The sequence below is a fragment of the Chelmon rostratus genome, chromosome 20 (genome assembly GCF_017976325.1).
Source record: "Chelmon rostratus isolate fCheRos1 chromosome 20, fCheRos1.pri, whole genome shotgun sequence".
Classification (NCBI taxonomy): Eukaryota; Metazoa; Chordata; class Actinopteri; order Chaetodontiformes; family Chaetodontidae; genus Chelmon; species Chelmon rostratus.
In genome coordinates this window covers 14,351,065-14,373,670 of record NC_055677.1, presented here as the reverse complement: position 1 = coordinate 14,373,670, position 22,606 = coordinate 14,351,065, and the positions used below count along the sequence as shown (strand labels likewise).

The 22,606-nt window shown below is 43.0% G+C and overlaps 1 protein-coding gene across 1 annotated transcript in view; it reads left to right on the top strand.

Moving 5' to 3' along the window:
* The first annotated feature begins 1,266 nt into the window (after positions 1–1,266).
* Positions 1,267–22,606, top strand: part of ctnnd2a (catenin (cadherin-associated protein), delta 2a) — a 198,205-nt gene continuing 176,865 nt past the window's right edge. The window contains exon 1 of the mRNA XM_041961934.1: positions 1,267–1,395. Coding sequence (XP_041817868.1) covers positions 1,267–1,395 — 129 coding nt within the window. The remainder of the gene's footprint in view (positions 1,396–22,606) is intronic.

Genomic DNA, 22,606 nt, shown 5'->3' with positions numbered 1-22,606 from the left:
CTGCTGTATTGACAAAATCCCGTCCCCACGGTCTGTTCTCTCTAAAACTCGCAGACCAATTTCCTGATTTCTCTGACTTTTATTTCCCTGTCTCTCAGCTCAGACAGGAAAGAGGCACAGATGCTTTTTATTGATGATTTAGAACAATTTCAATTGATGGTACAACAGGATAAAAATTCCGAATAATTTAACATTTCATTGATGACTCAATTTAGAAGTGTCAAATCCGTTATCAGTCCCAGTGTGTCCAGGGCTTATGATGAATTTCAGCAAGAGAGAAGTCAGATCTGACCATGGAGGGCGGATGTTAATTTGTTACAGCTGGCAAGGTGATGTGTGATGAAGGTCAAAGACCCAAAAGTTATGTGTTTCTTTTTTCTAAGCTATAATAATTGCGATTCTCATCTCTTTGAAATTAATTGCTTAGTTAGAGACATGCGTCACTTTCCTGTATCCTGAATAAAGTAATTACAATCGGGATAAGTGGGACATCACATTTTAACGAGTCTACAAGGACCCCTATTTATGAAGTGACATACTGGCAGTGACACAGGTGAGGTGTGTGTATGCGTGTATTTGTGTGTGTGTGTGTGTGTGTGTGTGTGTGTGTGTGTGGTATTAATTAATTTTGGGAGACTCACCTCACGGTTTGAAAACCTCTAAATAATCAGTACCGGGTCTTTTCCAGTGTTTTAAAATGCAATTACTTGTATCGAAATTTTGGAAAACTGAATTTGTAGTTGCTTGTGGTTGATGGAAGCACTGATATATATTCTAGGCTTTTGCAAAATGAAATTTTGAGAGGAAAAAAAACCAAACACCTTAGCTTCACAAAGCTGGTTGAACCCTAACCCATGGACAGGGCCGGCAGTAACTGAACTAACAACTGCAGGGAAAGTGTGTGTTTTGGGAGCAATGGTCCTTCGGAGCAATGGGCGTTTATTTTCGGGATAACATGCTGTCGGACAAATGGCCTTTGGGTCCTATGGGACATTTTTCCGGCTTGTGGGGTTGCTTAATAATAGGCCATCGGAACAAAGGACAGTCCCTGAAAAATAGAACATATGACAGAGACGGAATCACTAAAGAAGTCACAAGTCTGTTGCTACAACACTGCTATTCTGTGTCTCCAAATCAAAGTAGAATTAAAACATGACCGACATTGATACAACCCATTTTCACTTACCCCTTTTTTGTACCTCAATAACTGCAGGCAACTTCACCATGTTCCTTCTTTGTGTGCGTGTGTGTGTGTTCATATCAGCGATGCCGGTTCCAGAGCAGCCTGCGGAGCAGGAGAAGGGGGCCATGGTTGCCCCTGTGATGCCAGCCTCCAATGGAGACAGATCTGAGACAGAAACGACCTCCTCCATCCTTGCCTCTGTCAAAGAGCAGGTAGGAACCCTCCCATGTACATGTGTGTGTTGTACATTTGCTAGACCTGTATTGTGTTTGATAAGAAAGGCACATTTCTGCTTTTGGTAGCCTCTCTTTCTCTTGCTTTTTCCTCTTCTCTGCGTCATAGCCCGTGAACAGCTTGCTATGGGACGGGCCAGAAGGTTGCCACTGTTATTCAGGGAAAAAGGCACTCCGCTGCTTTAAAGTGTTTGAAAGAAACCAAAGATTGATTGGTGCCAAGGGAATGCGAGAGTGTAATGGATGGAAATGATGGAGATTACGGGGCAAGAGCTGTAGCCAAGTAGACATAATTGAAAAAGTCATTAAAATCAAGGCTATTACTCGATGTGGAGCGTTGGAAGGTAGCTGCAGTGCTGCAAGAGGATAGGCCGGGCCATGATGCTGCCTGGTTTCAGGTTAGCAGGAGAAATGGCAACTAGGGAAGGGAAGGAGGACATAGAAGAGAGAGAAGAAGAGGCAGATGGGATGAAGCAAGGCAGGAATGGTGGGTTGCTTTTGTGTGAAAAAGGAGGGAAGTGGGTGTAGGACAGTAGTAATTTGCGTGTTTTGTGTTGGAAGCTACTGAGATTAAAATGTTGGACTGAGGAGGAGAGGCAGAGAGAGCAAAAAGAAGGAAAGATTGGAGGGGAGGTAGCTTTGTGGGTTTGATTAATACAGCTGTGTCCATGTGGGATTTTTGCAGAAAAAAACGTCACATTCAACAGCCTTGGTTACTACAGGGCATGTGTTTAAGCTTGCACAATTAAATCAGTAACCCTCTCTGTGTGTTTTTCTTAACTTTATTGAAGTATAAAACAGCGAACCTCGTGCACGAACATGTGCACGACCCTTGCTCGCACTTTGAAAAGACATTCCGAGCCCCGACTGAAAAAACCTCAAGTTCTCACTAATTGCATTTGGTGATTTGTGTTTAGCCTTGGACTTATTCCTTTGTGTAATTGAATGCTGTTTCATTTGGATTTAGCTCATCAGCAAGTGCAATACACCATAGATTTATCATTTTGCCTATCTAAATTGACTCTGAAGTTCTCCTTAATTTAATACCACAGAATATTCCATTTACCCTTACCGAGTGAAGGACAAGTGCTGATGGCAATTTAAGTTTTTTTTCCTCCTTGCAAATGGCATTCATTTTTCTTTTTTTCCTCCACCAGAGAACCTCTCTGTGCTCTCACATTACTGAAGCACTGAGGCATGCAGTTGACCAGATTTGAACCTGTAGCCCCCCACCCCGTTGGGAGAGCAAATGTGCAGAAGTTGCCCAAAAGAGAATACATCACAGACATGTAGCCATTGTTGAAGTCTTATTTTCTCCTGCGGTGCAGCCGCTCTAAAAACTCCTTGCCTCAGAAAAAAGGTTTAGGAAATTCATCAGTAGCTCCTTGTTGGTTCGTCAGAAGGCAGCATGAATGCCTTTGCATTCAGGTGTTAATGCAACATGATTTTCATGCTAAAATAAGTCTAATCAGCTCGACATAGATGACAGACAGACAAGAAAGAGAGAAAATGTCTCAGTGCTCTAATGTTACTGCATCATTGAAGCGTACCTGATTTAGCCAGATTCATACAGCTTTACTGGTCCACACAGCATTAATCTGACCAATTGCTCTGTTGGAGCTGATTATTGGCTGACAATAGATGACCATGGCTGTGCTGGATAATTTCCAAACATAAATGGCTCTACAGTAACTACATCAGCAATGTTTTAGAAACAATAACAGACCAGTCAGGCAAGCACACTGTTATTTCTCAACAAAAAGTATTGGCACTCACATTTGGACTGCATGTCAAATCCTGTTGTCATCATGTCTCTACACCCGTCTCATCATGATGAATTTATTGGATTGATTTTGCTTCTAAAAATTCCTCTAATATCAGTTGCAAAAAAGCACATGTTTGATTTTTCCAGTGTATCCTTCTGCAGTCCCTCCACCCACACTCTTTATAGTTGGGGTCCTACAGTGTTGTTTGGTGATAATGTATATGACACACTTCCTTCAGCAGATCTATTTGCACACACCACCATGATATTTCATGAATAATGGATTTCCACAACAGGCACACATCTGCACATAATAATTGATGATGTGGACAACACAGGAGTGTGTTATGGTTTTAATATGTTCATACCATGTAACTTAAATATAGAATCTGTTCATTAATTTCTACACAGTCCACGATTTTTGGCTTTTTTTTGTGTGCACGAAATGTGTGTGCATACATGTGCAAGTGTGTAATAGATGCAAGATGTAAATGTGTGACAAAAGGTTAACTCTAAATATAGCTCTCACATTCTCTTTGCCTCACACCAGCATTCTCTGTCCAGGTGTGTGTGTATCTGTGTGTGTGTGTGTGTGTGTGGTGTCCTTGCACATGGACATATCGCTCCAGTAACCCAGCAGGCCCACTCCCGTTGCGCCACATCATCATGCCTAACACACACTTCCCTCCGTTGTGGTGCCCGCCGAGGATACACGAAGGCGAGAATACACACGTGGCTTGGATTCCATTTAGTAGACGCCATCTGTCTGAGTGTGTGTTTTCATGTTAGTGAAATAATTTCCTACCACTGTTAGCCCTGGGGTTTATTAAAAATGAGACGCAGTTAAAAACAGGAAGTAGTCTGACAATGAATTCATGCAGCGTGCAGTGAGGGTAAGATGATGGTCTGTGACACCTCTCGAAAGCTCGTTGTTACTTGTGAATATTCTGTTTCTATACAGTATATTTCCCTCTCTTTTATCTGAACTTGACAGATGCGTTGCCAGAGGGAACAGGCTTTTGATTTCCCATGTCCATATTCACATGACTGTTGCTGATATAACCATGAGGTTAACTATTCATACCATGATGAAAAGAAACACTGGACTGAAAACACAACAAGGCGCACCACTTATACCTGCAGCTTAATGCTTGCCGTTTTGCAGCAAAAAATACACTCGCAGATATTTGACTGCAGCAATTTATCTCTTTCAGGGAAACACGAAATAGACTCAACATACTGTAAACACATGTGATGTACAAGTGACAAAGACAAAAACAAGCTGCTGCGTTTCACATCAAAAGGCATGTCTGCACCACGCCACATGTAAAACCTAATTACAACTGACAGCGCAAAGCAACTTTCTGGAAATAGTTTTAAGTTTATACAGGACCTGATATATTTTATCTATCAGAGCCTGCCAGTCTGTTCTCCAGCTGAACCTGCCATACATTAACACTCAATCAGACTGAACTCTACCTTAAACCATCTGTTTTTTTTTTCTCCTCTTCCTCTGTGCATCCACGGCTGTTTCACTTTCAATATGATAGACCTGAAGATTTTCTTCATTTTCTTGGCTCCCAGTTCTTAAAAGTTGAGTGGCCAGGAAGTATCTTAAAACTCACTGGTTTAGAAAAACGAATTACTTTAGCTAAGCATAGCTTACTGGTCCGCTGAAATTCATTCTCCACTGTACTGTTGATTCTGTGGTTTTGTGGAAAAACACCCAGGGGGCCATTAGCTTGGGGCCTGTGAGCACCAGCCCAGTTGGCCACTCTGGCCGCAGAGAAATGTTGATGGGACTCCCCCACGCAGAGAACCAACCCAACAGCCGCAGTGGCAATGCACAAATACACGGCTTTCCAAATGAAGTCCCTGAGATTTAATGAAGCTACATGCCACTGAAAAGTGTAGCCTGTAGCTGTGTAACTTTGGTTTTACTCACGTTGATTGGTCCTGGCTTCGTGGGGCATGGCATCACCAACTCTCTGTGTACGACACTTCATTCTTCACTTCATCATTGCTGAAGGTGTGACATGTGTCTCCTCCAAAATGCGTGAAGTCCCCAGCTGTTTCTGAGGACCCTCGCTTGAAGGGCACACAGTAGTTCACAGGTTTGACTGATGAAGTCATATTGTGTTTTGAACCGTACAATCAAATGAGCATGAACTTAACTTCAAAAATGTGTGATTTAAGTTGAAAAACGCAGTATCCATGTTTACAAATGCATTATTTTATTACAAAATGAAGCTACTGCACACAGTGGAATAGAATTGAGTATTTTTGTGGATTGTCCACAGGTTGAATTGAATGTGCACGGGTTTGAAGACTGGAAATCTGCTTTATGCAAAAGCTCCACATTCTCAGATAAATGTCAGCTGGCTACCCCTCTTGTTAGAGTTCTCGTAGTTAGCGGCGTACCGCTACAGTCAGAGCCGTTTGAGTTTCTCAAGATGCTTTGCAGTATGTTGCATCATGTCTCAACTTGCCTCAGGAGAGCTCCACAGAGACCAATTTAACCAGTGCTGATTTGCTCTACAATCTATCAGCTTTCTGCATATTTTCATTTAGCTGGAGTTAATGTCCTGCTCTGTTTCTGGAATAGGCCTTGGCAATTTAACCTTGTTTCTTGCTAAATTATAATCTGCATGCTATTTTGTGTTTTGCCATATCCCCGATTGATACTGTGAGTTAATGATTCCACTTATAGTGACTTTAATGAAGGCTGTTTTATATGCAGCGGGAAACACCCAGCAGGCAGTAAATCTTTCCTGAGAAAAATACCCCGGCGTGAAGGAGGTGACGCTTTATGTTCTTCATCTTCACATTTTAGCATGTGGCCGATCTGTTGTTCTCAAATTACATTCTATTATTGATAGGTCATCGTATATAGTAGTATGGGTTAGTGAACAATGATGCAACCTTTGGAGCCAGAAAAAAAGAGACTGAAGGCTGAAGGGTAAAAGCGGTGAAGTTATTGAGCAGTCATAGAATAAATCTTTTGGAAGAAGAATATTTTTAGGATGTTTAAGAATTCCACTGTGTTATGTTCCCTTCGATCCTACTGACTGCTTGACTGAGGACATGACCAGGGTCTTTTATGTCTGGATCCTGTGTTTTTAAATAAAATGAAATGTGGTTTTTCGCTCACTTTGCTTATGTAATTATTTTGTGCTTTTTATCAGCTTTTAGTTATTATTTCTGAAAAGGGCTCTGACTGTTTTTATTACTTTTATTACTTCCTTTTTGAGTGTTTCTCCATAATGGACATGACAGAAGCACAATAGATAATTTGGTGTGGAATGAATGGGACTGGGCCAGGGTTCCGTACATGGTACTGCATTGGGAAAGTGGTGTGCAGGTGGGCGGGGGAGGTTAAGTGATGGGGAATGGTGGGAACACTGGTTACTGCAGGGTAGGTGGGAATGGCAGGACCTGAAGCTTTTATCGGCAAATTACAACATGGTTCAAAACATCCCGGACATGCACAGTGTATCACGTTACAATACTTTCGTGTTTGTGCATGTGTGTTTTCACTCTCCATGTAAATATTTTTCAATGCACACAAAATAGCTAGAATTGTATATAAATGTAAACTAAATCACAAATGTATTTCTGATGCGCACACAAATATTTCTTGTTTTAAATGTGATAGAAATCCACTTAATATATAAGTATTTAGAATTTTCATCAAAAACATATGCTAAGTCAGTGATATGGCATTTAACATTAGCTTTAGCTAACGAGTTAACTAAACTATATTATTCTGATGGACAACCGAGGATCATCCATTAGCTACAGTAATGCATTCAAAACAATTTCAATTCCATTTATTTAAAGCATTCTTGAAGAAATGTTTGTGTTTGCATCAATTTTGGGTGCACTGAAAAATATTTATATGGAGTTGTTTTCAAATGTTTTCAAATCCCAGAATGCATCTGTGAATACATCTATGTGCATTCATCGATATTGAGATTGATCTTGCTCCATACCCCTCAACATCGATAAAAACACTTGCTGCTTCTGCATGTTGTTGAACTGCACTGCGTTCGCACTGCTTTGGGTTTGTTGCATGTGAGCTGAAAGTAACCCTAAACCTCTCGAGTTATCGGGGGTTCACAACTGACGGAGGCTTTGCGTATTTGAAAGGCGCAAGGTCCTTTTCAGAGCAGAGAGGGTAATGTATTCTTATCCTCTGGACTGCTGACTTATTCTCCAGACTCCTATTCTTTGCTGGAGCATCAGTGCACTTCACTGGCCTTTACAGTGAGCTAAAAACTTTCCTTTTGCTAATATGCTTTCACTAAGCTTGACTACTGCGCTGCTTATTTACTGTGCATATTCTCACCACTTTGACACCCTCTAACACTTATAGAAGTTCCTTTAAAAGTGATTTTGCGTAGGTGTCTGTGTGTCATTTACAATTTGCTCTGAAACTGCATTCGCGTAGGTGTGTGTGTTGCTTGTGTATATGTGTATCCTAATAGACTTCTGTGCTTCTCTGCCTCACCGTCCATCTCTGCCTCTCCTGTTCTCTCCCCTTTATCGATACCCTGTCTATTGCTGGGGTTGACAGCTGTGTTTTGCAGTTGGTATAAATTAACTCTGTCTCAGGGTTAGAGTGATGTGGGAGAAATGAATCCTCCCACACAACTATCAAATACAGCAACTGATGAAAAACCTTGTGGCTCCTGAGATTCTAACATGTCACAAACAGGAAAAAAAAAAAAATCCTGTTGACATCAATGGTGAAATTATCAGTAATGTTTTGAAATGGTTTCATAGGTTCGTGGAATCTGAAATCTGTGACACAGAACACCATGTGAACCTTCAATATATGCAAAAGGAGTTGGAAATTGTAAGGTTTCTTGCTTCTATAACAGCATAATGTGTTCTCTTTCTGCTGTGGCAGCGGTTAACTCTGAAATGACACTGTCATACCACCTTATAGTTAGAACTTTGACAGCACATTCAGAGAGTGGATGTGCTAGTTCAAAGCTTTTTGTGCTTTGAACCTATCTGCCAACCCCTCTGCCAGTGGTTTTCAGACTGAAAATTGGGTTCGGTGCCTCTTTCACTCTGCGTGTGTCCTCGGTGTCCTTCAACATTTGTCTCTTTCACTGTGCCAGTGTGGGAACAGATCATTTAGCTGGCGGGACTCTGTGTGTGTGTATGCGTGTGTGTTTAAGTCATGTGGATAAGTACACTGTAGAGATGGTTGCCTGTTAGGTATGTAAGAAATTGCCCAGCCTGCCAGTAAACACACTCAGCTGGACAGAATGGGAGACACAGATGTGTTTTACACACACGCGCACGCACACACACACACACAGATGTCAGATAACACTGTGAAGCCAAACCTGTCTCACTGCCATGAAGCATCCTTCCAGCGGTTGCCTTCTCAGTAATTTATTCAGTAGAGAGCAGCGATGTGTGTGCTATCTGTCTTGTGTGTGTTTCTGCAGCCATCAGAACACCTGATTCGCCCACAAATGCCAGATCCACTTTTAATGTAAGAGTCCTATTCCTGATGAAGACTTTCGGCTTTTAGATTCATCTCAAAGCTGCCGAGGTGACTTGTAGCCATTTTTAAGCAAGCCTCAGTGGGATATATGTCATGGTAGCGGTATCCCCTTGCCATTTACTCACAGAGAGAGCATCTGTGGGAGACTGGGGCAGAAAAGGGTGGCGTTCAGCTGCCTCACCCTGGCTGTGGCTGGGGAAGAATTATTAGCTGGCCCGAAGGCTGTTGTGCTCTTTGGCACCGTTGTTGTGTGTGTAGTTGAGTGCGTGTGTGTGTGTGTGAGCTTGAGTTTGTGTCTGCCAGTGGTGCTGCAATGTTCCATTTAGTCAACATCACCCAGCCAGCACCCCCACTGCACTGTCACCATCATCATAACTGGCAGCTGGCAGGCTACATGCTAGTGCAGCTGCCGCGCTTTGGGCCACAGAGAGAGAGGGAGAACGAGCGAGAGAGACGGAACATGAAAATCGGGCAAAGTGTGTGCAGGAGAGGGGAGAGGACACAGGTAGAAAATGCAGAGGTTCTTGGTTGGTAAATAAATTAAATGAGGAAGAGGGAAAGACAGCGAGGTAGAGAGGGCACGAGAGAGACTGAAAAACAGGAGAGAGAGCTGAGTTTCAGTGGCAGCCATCCAATACCCAGCACTCCGAGACAACTACCAAACCAGACTTGCCAATTACCGTTTGAAGGTCAATCAGTGAAAGTGGAATCACAGTACAATGCTGTTTGTACACTCTCTGTGGCGGGGATAAATGATCCAATACAAACACTGTAAGAATGCTGGGAAGCTCACCAAAAAACAAAAAGTTTCTCCAGGAAGAGCAGTTCAAACTTTTTCATTAAAGCAGATGAAGGATATAGGCCTTTTGCGAAATAGTGCTTCCTCATCTGCAGTCTGTCCCCCTGTAATGACCAGCTGTAGGTGCCGTCTTTGTCGGGTCTTACACAATGGTGGGGACTCCCCTAAGTCAATGAATATACTCAGTATTGATTCTTTACTGTATGATCATGGTTACTGCAGCAAACCTTTCTTCCACTGCATGCATCATTTTCATTGGGGTTATTGTGGCCAATGTACCATAAATCCTGACTTTTTAGTGTGAATTAGTTCAAAATGAAGGATTCTATCTGATCTAAAAATGAATCTGCTCTCAGCACTTCACAGTGCTTAGCTTTGAGTCTATGGTATGCCAGGCACAGTGACACCCAACAACCTCCTAGTTGTTTGGAGGTAGAATAATCCAGAATAGTGTGGAAACAATGAGATGGGAACATCTGTTCTTTGTAACTCAGAAGGCAAGTACAGCAAAAGAACTTTCTTAGTACTAACAGTTTGTGTTGAAAGTTCTGCCTGTTCTACGTTGGGAGCTGCAGAAATCTGGGTCAAAAGTCTGCAGCCTGTCAAGGTTTCCCCCACGATGCCCCAACAAGCTCAGACTCAGTATTAATGTGTTCATTTGTTATGTGTCCACCGTCCCCTCCCAGAGTTATACCTGGTCATTTCTGAACGATGCAGAATCCTGTAGAACCAGGAAGAACAATGACATTGTTAGACAGGAAGTCTAATGAGGCGTGAAATCAATATGTACAATCCTGCCTCACCCGGGGCATGTTGGGTAATGGAGTGTCAGGAGCGCTTTGGAGCTGTTTTAATCACAGGGACCTTGGATTATCCACTCGTAAACAGGCTGGTTACTGCCAAAATACTGCAACCCCCTGAGATGAGTGTGCGGCCGTGTGTGTGTGCGCGTGTTTATCTGTGATTACTTTTTCCATAATTGAAGTAAACTGTGCGTCCATATGGCCATACCTGCATGAAACAAAACAGAGCAGCGTATCTGTGCATCTCTGCGTGAATTTAGTGCGAATATGACTGTGAGATCCCCATTCTAAGTGTGTGATCATGGCTCCGCTGTAAGGATCACAATGACCCCCTCCCCACATGTCGCTTCTCCCTCACTCGAGTTCTGTTTCATTAGCCTTTACCGCCGTGACAGAGTCCGACGCTGATCCTGCATGTGAAGTGAGAGCTCTTCCTGCTAATCACTTAGCCTGCGCCCTCCTCCATCCCCACCACAAAGTCCCACTACCTTCTGCATGCTAATGCTACCTGAGCCTCAAATCTAGCTCAGGCTTGCATTTGCCTGCATGCTGATGAACTTGTTAGCAATATCTTGAATGCTAATATTGCAATAGCCAAAGGGCTAATGTGCAACCTGAATGCTAATAATATATTGAATTGGAATTTCTACAGGTAACACTGTAAGTTTAATGCTAATGGAAACATTTTGCAGATAGCCTTTGTTAATTCTCATTCCTTGAGCGATAATGATCTGTTGGATAGCTTCCAGCTTGAGGCATTTAGCAAGACTTCTCCTGATTTTGTAAAACCTGACCTCAGCTAATGTAGTAAACAGTGTATGATTGACTTAAAATCAGTTTCACTGCGCCAGTATTCATTTACCCATTGTTATTACTCTGCATGTCTACGGAGCGAGGTGCTCTCCAGGGCTCAGCAGGTCTGAAGCGGTACAGCCGCGTGCTGCGGTAACATCGGCGTGAGCAACCACCCCGGGGCTATGAACCAGCCTCGGAAAACTGCAGGGTGATGTGTGAGAAAAGCATCGATTAATTGAACGTGTCTGTCAGGGCCCTTTGTTTGCAGGCTAAGCTAAGCGTCGGGGTCAGACGCCAGGGGAGATGTTGGCTGGAAGTGGAGAAACACTGTTGCTAAGTCCTTCAGTTGCTCTGCTGTCCTCTCCCCCGTTGCACAAAAACCACCGCAGACACAGCACATGCTGCCGAGTGGGTGTTTGAAGGGTACCTCTCCGATACAGGCTCCACACTGCTTTCACTTCTCATGCTCCATTGTTTTCGTCAGTTTGTGTGGGTTACTACTTCACAGAAGGTGCTCTCTCTGTTGACTGTCTCTCCCACTCTGCCTTTAAAATTGCACCGTGCTAATGATACAGTGTTATTTATATCCCTTAAGCAGCCACGGCTCTTCTTTTTTTAGCTGACTGGGATCATTTTAACTTCAGTCTGTGTACTACAATTCAAAGATTGACTTGTTCTTTCCACTTGATGCCACTTCATCTGGTCCTGTAGTCTGGCTGACATGATTAGAAAACATGAGACGGCCCCATGTGGTTAAGCTTTATCCCTATTTGAGAGGAAATAGGCCTTTCATTCTCCCCGAGTCCCTATCGATCTGAAAATGAGAAAATGGAAAGATTACTCTGTGATGGAAAGAGCCATTAAAAAGCTGGGGAGGCAAAGAGCTCAGAAAATGCCCAAGTATTTATCAATTCAATGACATTTTTTACCTATTTCATCCAGAGAATGTTTGCTGATTGTGCATGCGCTCCGCTATATAGGTACTGTTTTCCAGTTCATGTGTTGGATCTTTCAAAGCCTGCTGTTGTACAGACCAAATGTGTCATAATGAGCTGACAGTAGTGGGGGACTCGGGCTGTCTGAGGGGCAATGGTGAGAAAAATATAAAGGGCAGCAGCTGCATGTGGTGGGGTACCAGCACACAGAGAGCTGTGATGCATTTATGGTAAAACCCTTCTCTGGCATGCAGGACAGCGTATATGACACTGCATCATGTTTCTCCTCTGGAAGGGCATACCAGAGGGCACTATTGTCACATTTCCTTAAACACTGGGCCACGGTTGTGGGCACTGTACCATGTTTTATCTAACGGGGGACAGGGGGTGGCAGTCATGACTTAAATTGTCTCTGCCTGGGAGATTTGTGCAAGAAATGACTGCCTGCCAAAAGCCCACAAGGCTCGACATTGGACAGTCAGTTATAGTAAAAAGTTGGAGTGTCATTAGCAGTGAGCAGCCGAAAAAGAAAAGTCTGTGCTTGGCACAAACACAGTGGAACCGGTGATAAGCAATTTATAAGCAGCCGGCCTCTTGTGTTGACTGTTATTGAGGTCACCATCAATAACATGCCACATTGGTGATATTATTTGGATCCCACATCCACTCGGTTCTTCTTCTGAAGAGCGGCAGTTTTTTCTGGCCTGGGTGAACCAGTGACTGGTCAATCAACTTGCCCTGCATAAACTTTAACAGGCCCAAGGCAGTGGGACCATGGGTTATGTCTGACCCTATAGACCATCTCATTACATAAGGAGGCACCGGTTCAGCCTCACTTTTAGGTACTTTGAAGGACCCGGTTTGTCCTTCAGAAAATCCAGCCCCTGAATTGGGACACAGAGCCACACCAGGGAGCTCTACAGCACAAAGAGTCCTCTACATCTGGACACTGAGCAGCTCCACTGGGGCTGACGGGGGTCAAGTGCCTCGCTTAAGGGCACTCCTGTGATAATTGTTGAGGGAGCATCGAGTGTTACTCATTTGCTTTCTCCTGTCAAACCTGTGTTTGCAAACCCTTTTTTCGACCGCTGCGCTGGCTTTGGACTGACTGAGTTTACTGTGGAGCACACACTTGAGGGAATGTGTGATCCTGTCTGTTGATAGGCAAACACGGTTTATTGACTGACCATTTAAATTTAATCCTACTGTGTAAGAAATACTTTGCCCCACAGCCTATAGGAGGAGCTGCTGTCAGCGTACTGTCCAGTCAGTTACTGCTGCAATGCATTTTATAACATGCAGGCTGTACAGTCCTGTAGGAATCAGCTTAACGCTTCATGCATAGAGTCTTGTTTTTGTTGATCACTTTTTCCTTCCTTTGTCATACTCATATAGTTGAAGTCAATTGTATTGAGTGCAGGAATGTATCCCTCGCCCAGGTAGTGCTGTTTTTATGAGGCATACACATGCCTATATTCATGGTATTTTCCATAGCATGTCCCCAGCATATGATGTATGTCTTTGTGCCTACTATATGCAACATTACATCTCCATATGCCGTTCTGTGAAGTTTATTTTTGACTTCAGTTATCTCCATAGTCACATTCAGTGTAATATGTCACAGCACTACAGTGCGCCGCGCAGCAGGACAGCTCGGCTAACAGCTTTGTATGGCACCGTAGCCTTCTCCCCTCGGCATTCTAAATAGATAAATTATGATCACACTCCTCTGCAGTTGTCTGGCCGCCAGGGTTGACATATACACTGTAAAGAGACTGGCTAATGAAGAATGGCTCTGTCATTGGAGTTGTCTCGAAATAAGGCAGATCACTCCATCTCTCTTCCTCTCTCCCTTTCTCTCAGTCTTTCCTGTTGTTCTCTCACTCTTTCCTCCTTTCTCCCCGTATTGCTCCATTGCACCTCCACCCATCATTCATTCCTGTGTTTCATTCTCTCATTGCATTCTGTCTGTATGGAATAAATGAGGTTTTGGTGTTGCAAATGCATCAAACCCCTTCAACCCCCCCCAACCCCCCACACAAACCCACAGTGCTTTGCGGCAGTTGGAGATGTGCATCTAACCATCTCTAATGAGCTTGCATGCGTTCGTCACTGTTGCTGTTGTTGTTGTTTATGGTGAAGTAATTTGTGGTTGCCATGGAAATTGTCTCTGCTAAATGTGCCCATCGTTACTTTGTGCTTAAATCCATCATTGCCAGTAGCCTGGAGGCGGGCAGGCGTATGAAATTTGATTAATATGATTTGATATCATTTTTCCATTAACTTCTTGAGGAAACTGGATCTGTTGTTTCTGTTAATATACAGTATTTTTAAACTCACATTCAGTTTTAAAGTCCTCTGATTGCAAAGCATTTGCATATTATTATTACTTGTTTCAGCAATTTTAACACTGGTGTCACCAAGTATGCCTATACATTTATTCAACTTGGCATATGAAGTGTCTCTGATTCTTATATACTGCATTGATTAATAAGATTAAAAGAGTTGCCAAGATGGGCACTTTCCATCCTCCTCTCTTCTGTGAGTGAGCAGCCAAGTTTTGACAAGCCGTGTCATCATACAGGAATTCCCTTTGAACTCTGGACTGGACTGGTTCTTGAATATTTTAGCGGTGGTAGGGGGTGAAACCTCATTTGCTATTTTTTCCTCTTCTTTTCCTACCACTTTGGGGTGGAAATGTCATATTTTCAGTGGGATATGCCCATGGTAGCAGCTCTACCCTGTCTGGCCTAAATGTAAATGTCAGTAGAGATGCTCGAAAAAATGTGCTTTTCTGTCTATCACTTCATTTTCTCTCCTCTTCCCTTCTTTTTCCTCCTCTTGGGTCTCTGCGATTCGTTCTTTTCTTCTCATCTCACCATTCTTACTCTTTCCCCTTTTGTTTTTACCCGCTCCTGTTTAATCCCCCCTGCCTCTGTATGTTTTCTGTTTCCTTCCTGTCGGAATGTTTTCGCCCCTAATTCTCCCTCTTTCTCCTCTTACCGTCTATGTTGTGTCTTCAACTTTTTAAACCTCTCTACCTTTATCTTTCTCTCCCCCTTCTCTCTCTCTCTTCCCACCCCTTGCTGCTCTCCATCTGTGTTATGTCTCCTTGGTACAAGTCCGCCTGAGTGGTCTGCCAGTAACATGTCTATCATCTGTCAGTTTTGTCACTTTCTTCCCCCTTAACTTAACCTAATTTCTATTTCTTCTGCTTCATTTGCTTGATTTGGCCCCGTGTTGTGGAATGAGTTTCTGAGACTTTTCTGTGCTTGTTTCCATGACCTTATCAGACTCTGCATTCCTAACCATCCTCCAATGCTTTCTCTTTCTCATCTTTTCTAGTCTCTTCTTTCCCACGCACTTCCCTCTTGCCATTCTCCTTTCATCTGCCTCAGTCTGTTATCTTTTTTGGGCTCTCTTTGTTACCATTCATCAGTCTCTTTCTCTGTCTTTTTTCTCCTGCTCTACCTACCACAGTGCTTTTCTGTCATTCTACCTTCCCCTGTTGCTTTGCACCCCCTCCCTCAGGTGGCCTGTCTCAGACCAACTTTGCCCCTTCACCTTAATTGCGATTTTGGGTTTAAAGGCTAACACAACCTTCCTGTCAGGGGAGATTTATTCCCTCACCTTTTGGAGCTCTTGATCAGGGTCTGTGTGCATCTGTAATCTGCCTCTGAAAGGTGAGGCATTCACCCTGCACCAGCCTGCTTTGGCCCTCCCCGATGGATGGCTGGGGACCGGGCCTGTCAGCGCGGCATTAAACATTTAAAACTTGGTCTGCGGATCACTCGAAGCATAGCAATGGAGCCAGCAGTCTTGGGTCTGAAAACCACAGGGGGAAGTAGACAAGGCAAAGAGAAAACGAGAGAGAGAGAGACAGCTAGACTGTCAGGGCACACTGATAGAGAAAGAGAAGAAAATCTCTTCCCGTCATTTTCTAGGAGACAGTGAGACATGAGATTCAGTAGCTATTAGGGCTGGGCGATTCATCAAATTTTATTTTCAATTACAAATTTGGCTTCCAACGATCATGTACAGAAGATAATCAAGATAAAACCACTATTCCGCCCCAATCTGTTTTGCAATAACGCTCTCGTTTTGTTTTTGTGTTATAAATCCAGCTCGCCCCTCTCTGAAAGCCCAAACTCATTCAGGCTGTGGCATTTTTAGTTCACCTCACTGTGAGCCAGTCAAGCCAGCCACTGCTTGGATTTTGATGCACGTTTATCCGTGCTGTTATGGTACCGGTGCTTGGAGTGGCCAAGAAAGTCTCATTTTGCAATCCTTTATCACATTTAACAACAACATTATAATGTACAACATATACTGAAGTCTATATTATGTTTATTATTATGATTAGACATTTGTTTTTTGATGTTTAGTTTTCTGTTTAATCATATTCAAAGTCAAAGGAAATCCACTGTTAAAAAGGAAATAAATGCATGATGTTTCCAAAGTCAGGGAACAATTGTGTTAAATAATCATAATCTCTGTATTGTAAAAATTGTGATTATGACTTTGCCATAATTGAGTAACCCTAGTAGCTATCACTGCAGAGGAGGTGCATGTAGCAGAGACAATACATTTGGCTCCATCTCAATAACCAAGAGTAGATAGAGTTAAATATATCTTCCAGGTGCTACTTGTTGTCAGAGGGTGTCCCCTGGCTTTTCATGGATAACGTCTGTCCTTAAAAACAGTGGGCCATTTAAAAATCTTCCTCTACCACAAAATTCCCAGGACATAACTGCGCTGCTAGAGCTGACGGCGGCCATTCTAGACAGGGATTTCGATTCCACCAGCTGTGCAGCAGTGTGTTTCAGAAGTGTCCTAGAAGCTATGCGGAGAATACGAGCCCAGTCTATCTTTGAGGGACAATGCATGAAGCTGCACGGAGCAGATCGAGCCAGGCAGGAAGTCAGACACAGGAGCGTCATGGAGAATCTGCTCAATTTTCAAAATCCTGTCCAAACTCTTGATTGTATATAAGTAATAAACACAATTAAAACAGACAGAAAAAGAAACAGTTTAACTATAGCCTACGTACCCATAGTAGAAGCACAAATATCGAAGAAAATCAGCTAAATCTAAGCAAGCCAACAAATCAGGCATTCCAAACACGCTGCTGTAGGGGTTTGAAGCCGCGTGGAGGATGGAACAAAACCACATCACAGCCAGAACGCGACACGGCTGTGTCAGTGGACTCAATCCTGTAGGGAGAAACGTGCCGACGTGCAGCGTTGCAGGTGCAGAGCCAGAGAAGTTTGTCATGTACTGCTGCCAAACTCAATCACAGCACAACTACATTTGAAAGAAATGAGTCAAGCGAATGAAATGAGGGATTTAGAGAGAGAGCAGAAGGCGCTGCAGTCATTGTTAGTGTTTAGATGTGTTGCATGCTGAGACGGACGTTTTAGAAATGTGTCATTTTCTTCTAAGAGTCCTCAAGTAGGTTTCAACTCGCGTCGTCCCACAGCTGTGTTATGCATACAACTGGTCCTCGTTACAAGAAACAGCTCTTAGTTTTTAAGTGGCTGTTCGTGCTGCCCACGACTGATGATTTCAGCAAGCAGTTAAAGCTATAGCTGTACTGTTATGCAGCCGGCGCTCAGGTTGAACTCCTCCTGGTTAACAGGTGGGGGACTACAGTGCATCTCAAACATTATCTGACATTTTGTTGGCGGTTGCAAATCATGCGGAATATAGGAGGCTTTTAGCCGAATGTACTTTCCCAATGACACAGCTGTAATTGGAGGTCTGTCACTGATCAGTCAATAATAATTAACACCAACCTAGAGTTTCCTCTGACATTTGCTCATTAAAACAGCCAATTACAAGTAGAGCAATCAGTTACATGCACATTCTCTGACCATATGTGCACATGCACTCGCACACACAGATTGAGATGCACAAACGAGAGTGCAGGACTGCGTGACCAACTTGACAGAGATGCTCTTGATCCTAAAACGAGCTGAGGTCTTTTTCCAGTGGGGATGCGAGAACAGCGCTGTAACACCTGAGCTCAGTGTCAGCACTCTTTGCCTCCTCCTCAACTCTCATCCCATTGCATTTCCTCACCTTTGCTCCAACACTACTGCCCCTCTCCTCTTCCTCATTTCCTTCCTTCCCTGCCCTTCTCTATTTTTGTTAGTTCTCTCTGCCTCTGCTCTGTCACGCACAAACAGGAATGCCATGCTGTTACATGCCATAAATACAGGCAGGCTCATAAAACATTTTTTTTATTACAACCAGATCATTGCACAGACACAGAGAGCGCTGTAGGGATAATTAGAAGGGCACCGCTGTAGAGGCAAAAGGCCCTTATGAGAATAGAAGTGAAAGATAACAAAAAAGAAACAAAGGAGTTGAGAATAGCATAGAGTAGAATGGGGAATGAGGCTATGAGAAAGTTGAGAGGAGGACACAGTAAAACATGCTGTGATAGTGCTGATGTAAGGAGAAATGACGAGGCAAGGTAGATAGATGAAAAATGAGAGAGTGAAGAACCAAGGAGGAGGAAACAGGAGACGAATGACAAAGTGTGACTCAGGAACAGAGACAGAGAGATGGGGTGGAGGTGCACACTGAGTGTTTGCCCCGTGGGCCCGGCTGGCCAAAGGTAAGCCAGCGGACAGCACAATGTGTCACTCTACATTTTGTCAACAACATAGCAAGTTATTTCTGGAGGATGGGAGCTTCGGCCTTAGCGACTTGGGCTTTCTGGGGGTTTCTCCTATTGTACATGCCAGTGTTTTATTCAAGAGCGCATGGATGCACTCAGCCCCCCCCCAGTGCTGGCTGAAATACATATATACATCCCAGAAGGCCTTGCTGACATTTCTTTACGTCTTTCAATCCTCAGTGTTGAATTTGCAATGTGTTTGTGTCCAGCAGTGAAATGATCATGCTGACATTTGTGTGTGTGAGAAAAGGAACATGTTGCATGTCATCTTCCTCTGTCTCTCTCCCTCCGTTACTCCCAAATGAAGCCTCATGTACTCTCCCGAGAGTCCTGGCTAACATGCACACTTCTGTGCACTAACACGCATACAGTATACATGCACATGAACTCTCTCTCTCTCTCTATTCACCAACACACACACACACACACACACACACACACACACTGTCTGGAAGACTTAGCCCCATTGTTTACATATGGATAATCCCCAACACAAACTCTAGGAGGAAGCCCTTTCAGGGACTGCAGCTCATCTCCTGAAGCAAAGAGACATCCGGACTCGAGCATGTTTTATCATACTATAATTGGCCTCACAAAACAGTAGTAGCTTTGCATTAAAGAAACAGTCCAGTAAGGAAAAAGTCCAAAGGGATTTTTTTTTCACTGTTGCTGAGGCAAGACAAGAGTGGAGGAAATGGGTTGGGTGGGAGGTTGAAAGAAGGGTGAAACAGAGGGAGGAAGATCAGGATAGGTCAGTGGATGCATGTAAGGAAATAAGGCTGGTCAGAAGGAAGGTAGCAGGAAGTGCCAGAGGACGGAGCTCAGGACTTAAGATGGATAGAAAGGTGAAAGAAGTGTGATAGATATAGAAGGCAGTATCGGAGGGAAGAAGCTATCTGAAGACAGGAGATAGAAGCGTGAATGACGTGGGAATGAGACAAGGATGAATTTTGGATGGAATAACACATGAAGGAGGCAAAGAAGGGAAGATAGAAAAAATAATAAAGAAGAAAAAATTATGGAAACCAAGAAAAAAAAATAAGGAGATACTTTAGCTAAAGCAAAAAAACTTTTGGTTGCAATTACAAATAACAGTTTTTGTACCGCATTTACCATAGAAATACACATTCTGGAAGACAGTTCCAGATGGCACATTGCAAGGCAAAGAAAATGTTTAATATCCTTTCAGATTGCACGAGCAATCGAGCAGCATTATAAGGAATATTAATGACAGATGGAATATGAAACTTTAGTATTTTCAGGTAGAATAAATACAGAGACATCCTGTACAGCTTGACGTACATCAGAGGTACGGGTGAAGGTGTCTGACAGATAAGTACTCATGCATGCATGGTGATGTGCATCAATGCTTAAGGAGGGGTGGGTCGGTGTATGGATATATAGCATAAGCCAAAAGGAGAATACAGTAAGGTAATTTAAGGGATTAAGTAAAACACAAACCAAAAAAACACACAAGGCAAATGGGATCTTATAGGATTGCAGAACAAGACACAAGGTGGATACGAATGAGTGCGAATGAATTTGATCATTCGTATTCGACAGACATGCACACACACGTGCTCTTGCGCTCGCTTGCATCTCCATCCCTTATTGTCTTCTCCCATGTCCCCTCCCATTATGGAGCACGCGCTAAGAGCTAAAGTGCTTTCCATCAAGCCCTCAATTAGATAACAGAGGCCGTAAAAAAAGGCTGCTCTTTGCACCTAGCACCACCTAACATGAAATCATGGAGCATAGTGGGAAAGGAAAGTGGGTGGGGCTGGGGGTAATCACATCAGCCAACTCCTTAATTACTTTTCGCTTTCCAACAGGTGTCTTTCATCTGTCATTTGTGAACTGTGGCTTTGAGCTTTGACCCCTGCACCTTTGGCTGCCTTTAATCTAGAAATGTGACCAAGGAATATAATATTATCTCACTCGTATTGTAATTTAAAATGAGACAGAAGAAACAGAATGAAGCACCTTATCTGGATACATTCATTTAAATGCAAGTCAGATATTAAATGTGGTTTTCCAGTCATTCTTAGAGCTCACTTTTCACCCAAAGTCAGCAGAGGTACAGATACGGCACAGCACCGTTTTTGTAGTGGATCCAAACAAACCCGCTCTCAAAGAGTTGGACGGAGCTGTGCAGCACGGGGATCATTAAGTGGAGCTGTCAGTTTATGCAGGCTAGCAACTTCAGGTGCAAACTAGGGTTGGGCGGCTGGACAAATATAGAGGCTATCAGCGACTACTGTCCATCAGCAGGGTTTTTTATTTGCTTTTTGTGGCTATTTTTGTCATTTGATTTTGCTAATTTAATGGTCTGCCTCCGAAGAACGAGTGAGCTTTGTGGTGCAGCGAGCGAACATGGTAACACAAAGAGGCTAGCGGCGGCATAGAGAGGCAGCAGGGAAATACCGCATCTAAAGGCAGAATAGTTCCACATCTAACTCTGTGAATTAAGGGTTCTTTTTGACACAAACCTGCAAAATTATATTTGCAATTGCCAGTGGTTAAATTATCATGATTTTATATGGAGTGATACATAGTTATACAGAGCGAACAAGTTACCAGTGGCGGATGTTGTTTGGGTGGAGTGTCGAGAAGAAGAAATTTTAGGAGAAAAACCAGAGTTTATTCATTCATTTAGTTTATACACATGAAATCGGATAGAAATTCTTTAGTATGTATTGTGAAAAGTTAAATGGGTTGGCATCATGTTATTTTATGGTTTTCAAAATAAAAGAAACTGCGCAACAGAGACGGTGACAACATATTTTCTGTCTGTTGCTTTTCATATGAACAAGCACATCAACCAACTATCATTGAAACGTTTCCTTTATACCGTAAATCGAGCATTTATTTTCCCAGGAGATCACACCCGGAGCCAAAAGTGAAGCTTACGGGGAACCAATTTAAACACAGACGGTGTCATTATTCTATAGCCGTTACATTGTGCAATCAACTTTTACTTCATAATGATACGTTAAAGCAAGAAACTTCTATCGCCAGTTTAAATAGACTATTTATTTTCTCACATTTGCAGTTCTGTCATTAATGTGTGCATCTAAATGTACCCAAACAAGACTAAGTGAAAGCAACTTTTTAATCACTTTAGTAAACAAATCCACAGGCAAGAGAAAGTGGTAATGGAAACACATTTTTGTATGGCAAGTTTCTACAGCTGTAGCCGAGTTGCACGTATATCATTGCCTTCTCAAATCACTTGCAGACAATAAAGAGAAGTAATAATGTCTCCTGAAGTGTGTATTCATTTAAAGAATCATTATCATCTGCTCATTCAAGTGTATAGGGAATGCTGTTTGTTAATATCTGGGAAGATCAGCATCAGTCCCCTCTGCTTCCGACAGCTCAGCTGGTTTTAAATGGGACAAACTCATGTGGTCGGACGGCTTCATCAGCAGATTTGTTTCTGTAAGATTTTCTTAGAGTTTGTAATATTTTCATCCTGCTTTGGCTTCTTGGCTGTGCTGTGACAGGATTGAGACTCCACCTCAGGTGCCACCTTCATCCATTTTCTTCCCACCAAAGATTTACAAACAACCAAAAGCTATGAAGTTGTTATGAAATGGAAAGTTTATGATGTCCAGAGAGAAGTATTTCCAGGCCTCAGCTGTGGAGGACTGAGCATGGTTAGATACAGCCATTAAGAAAAGCAAACAGAGATGCTTTTCCCCAGGGTGGCATAAACAATCGTGATATTTTTAAACCGTAACACGGTGGTAGACCACGGAGCAAGGGTGTCGCAAATATACAGTTGCCTTGGCACACATTGCACTGCTATATGTTGCATTCCTATCATCTTGCATTATAAGATTCTTGAAATCCGTCTCAATGAATTATGAGCAAATTCTGTT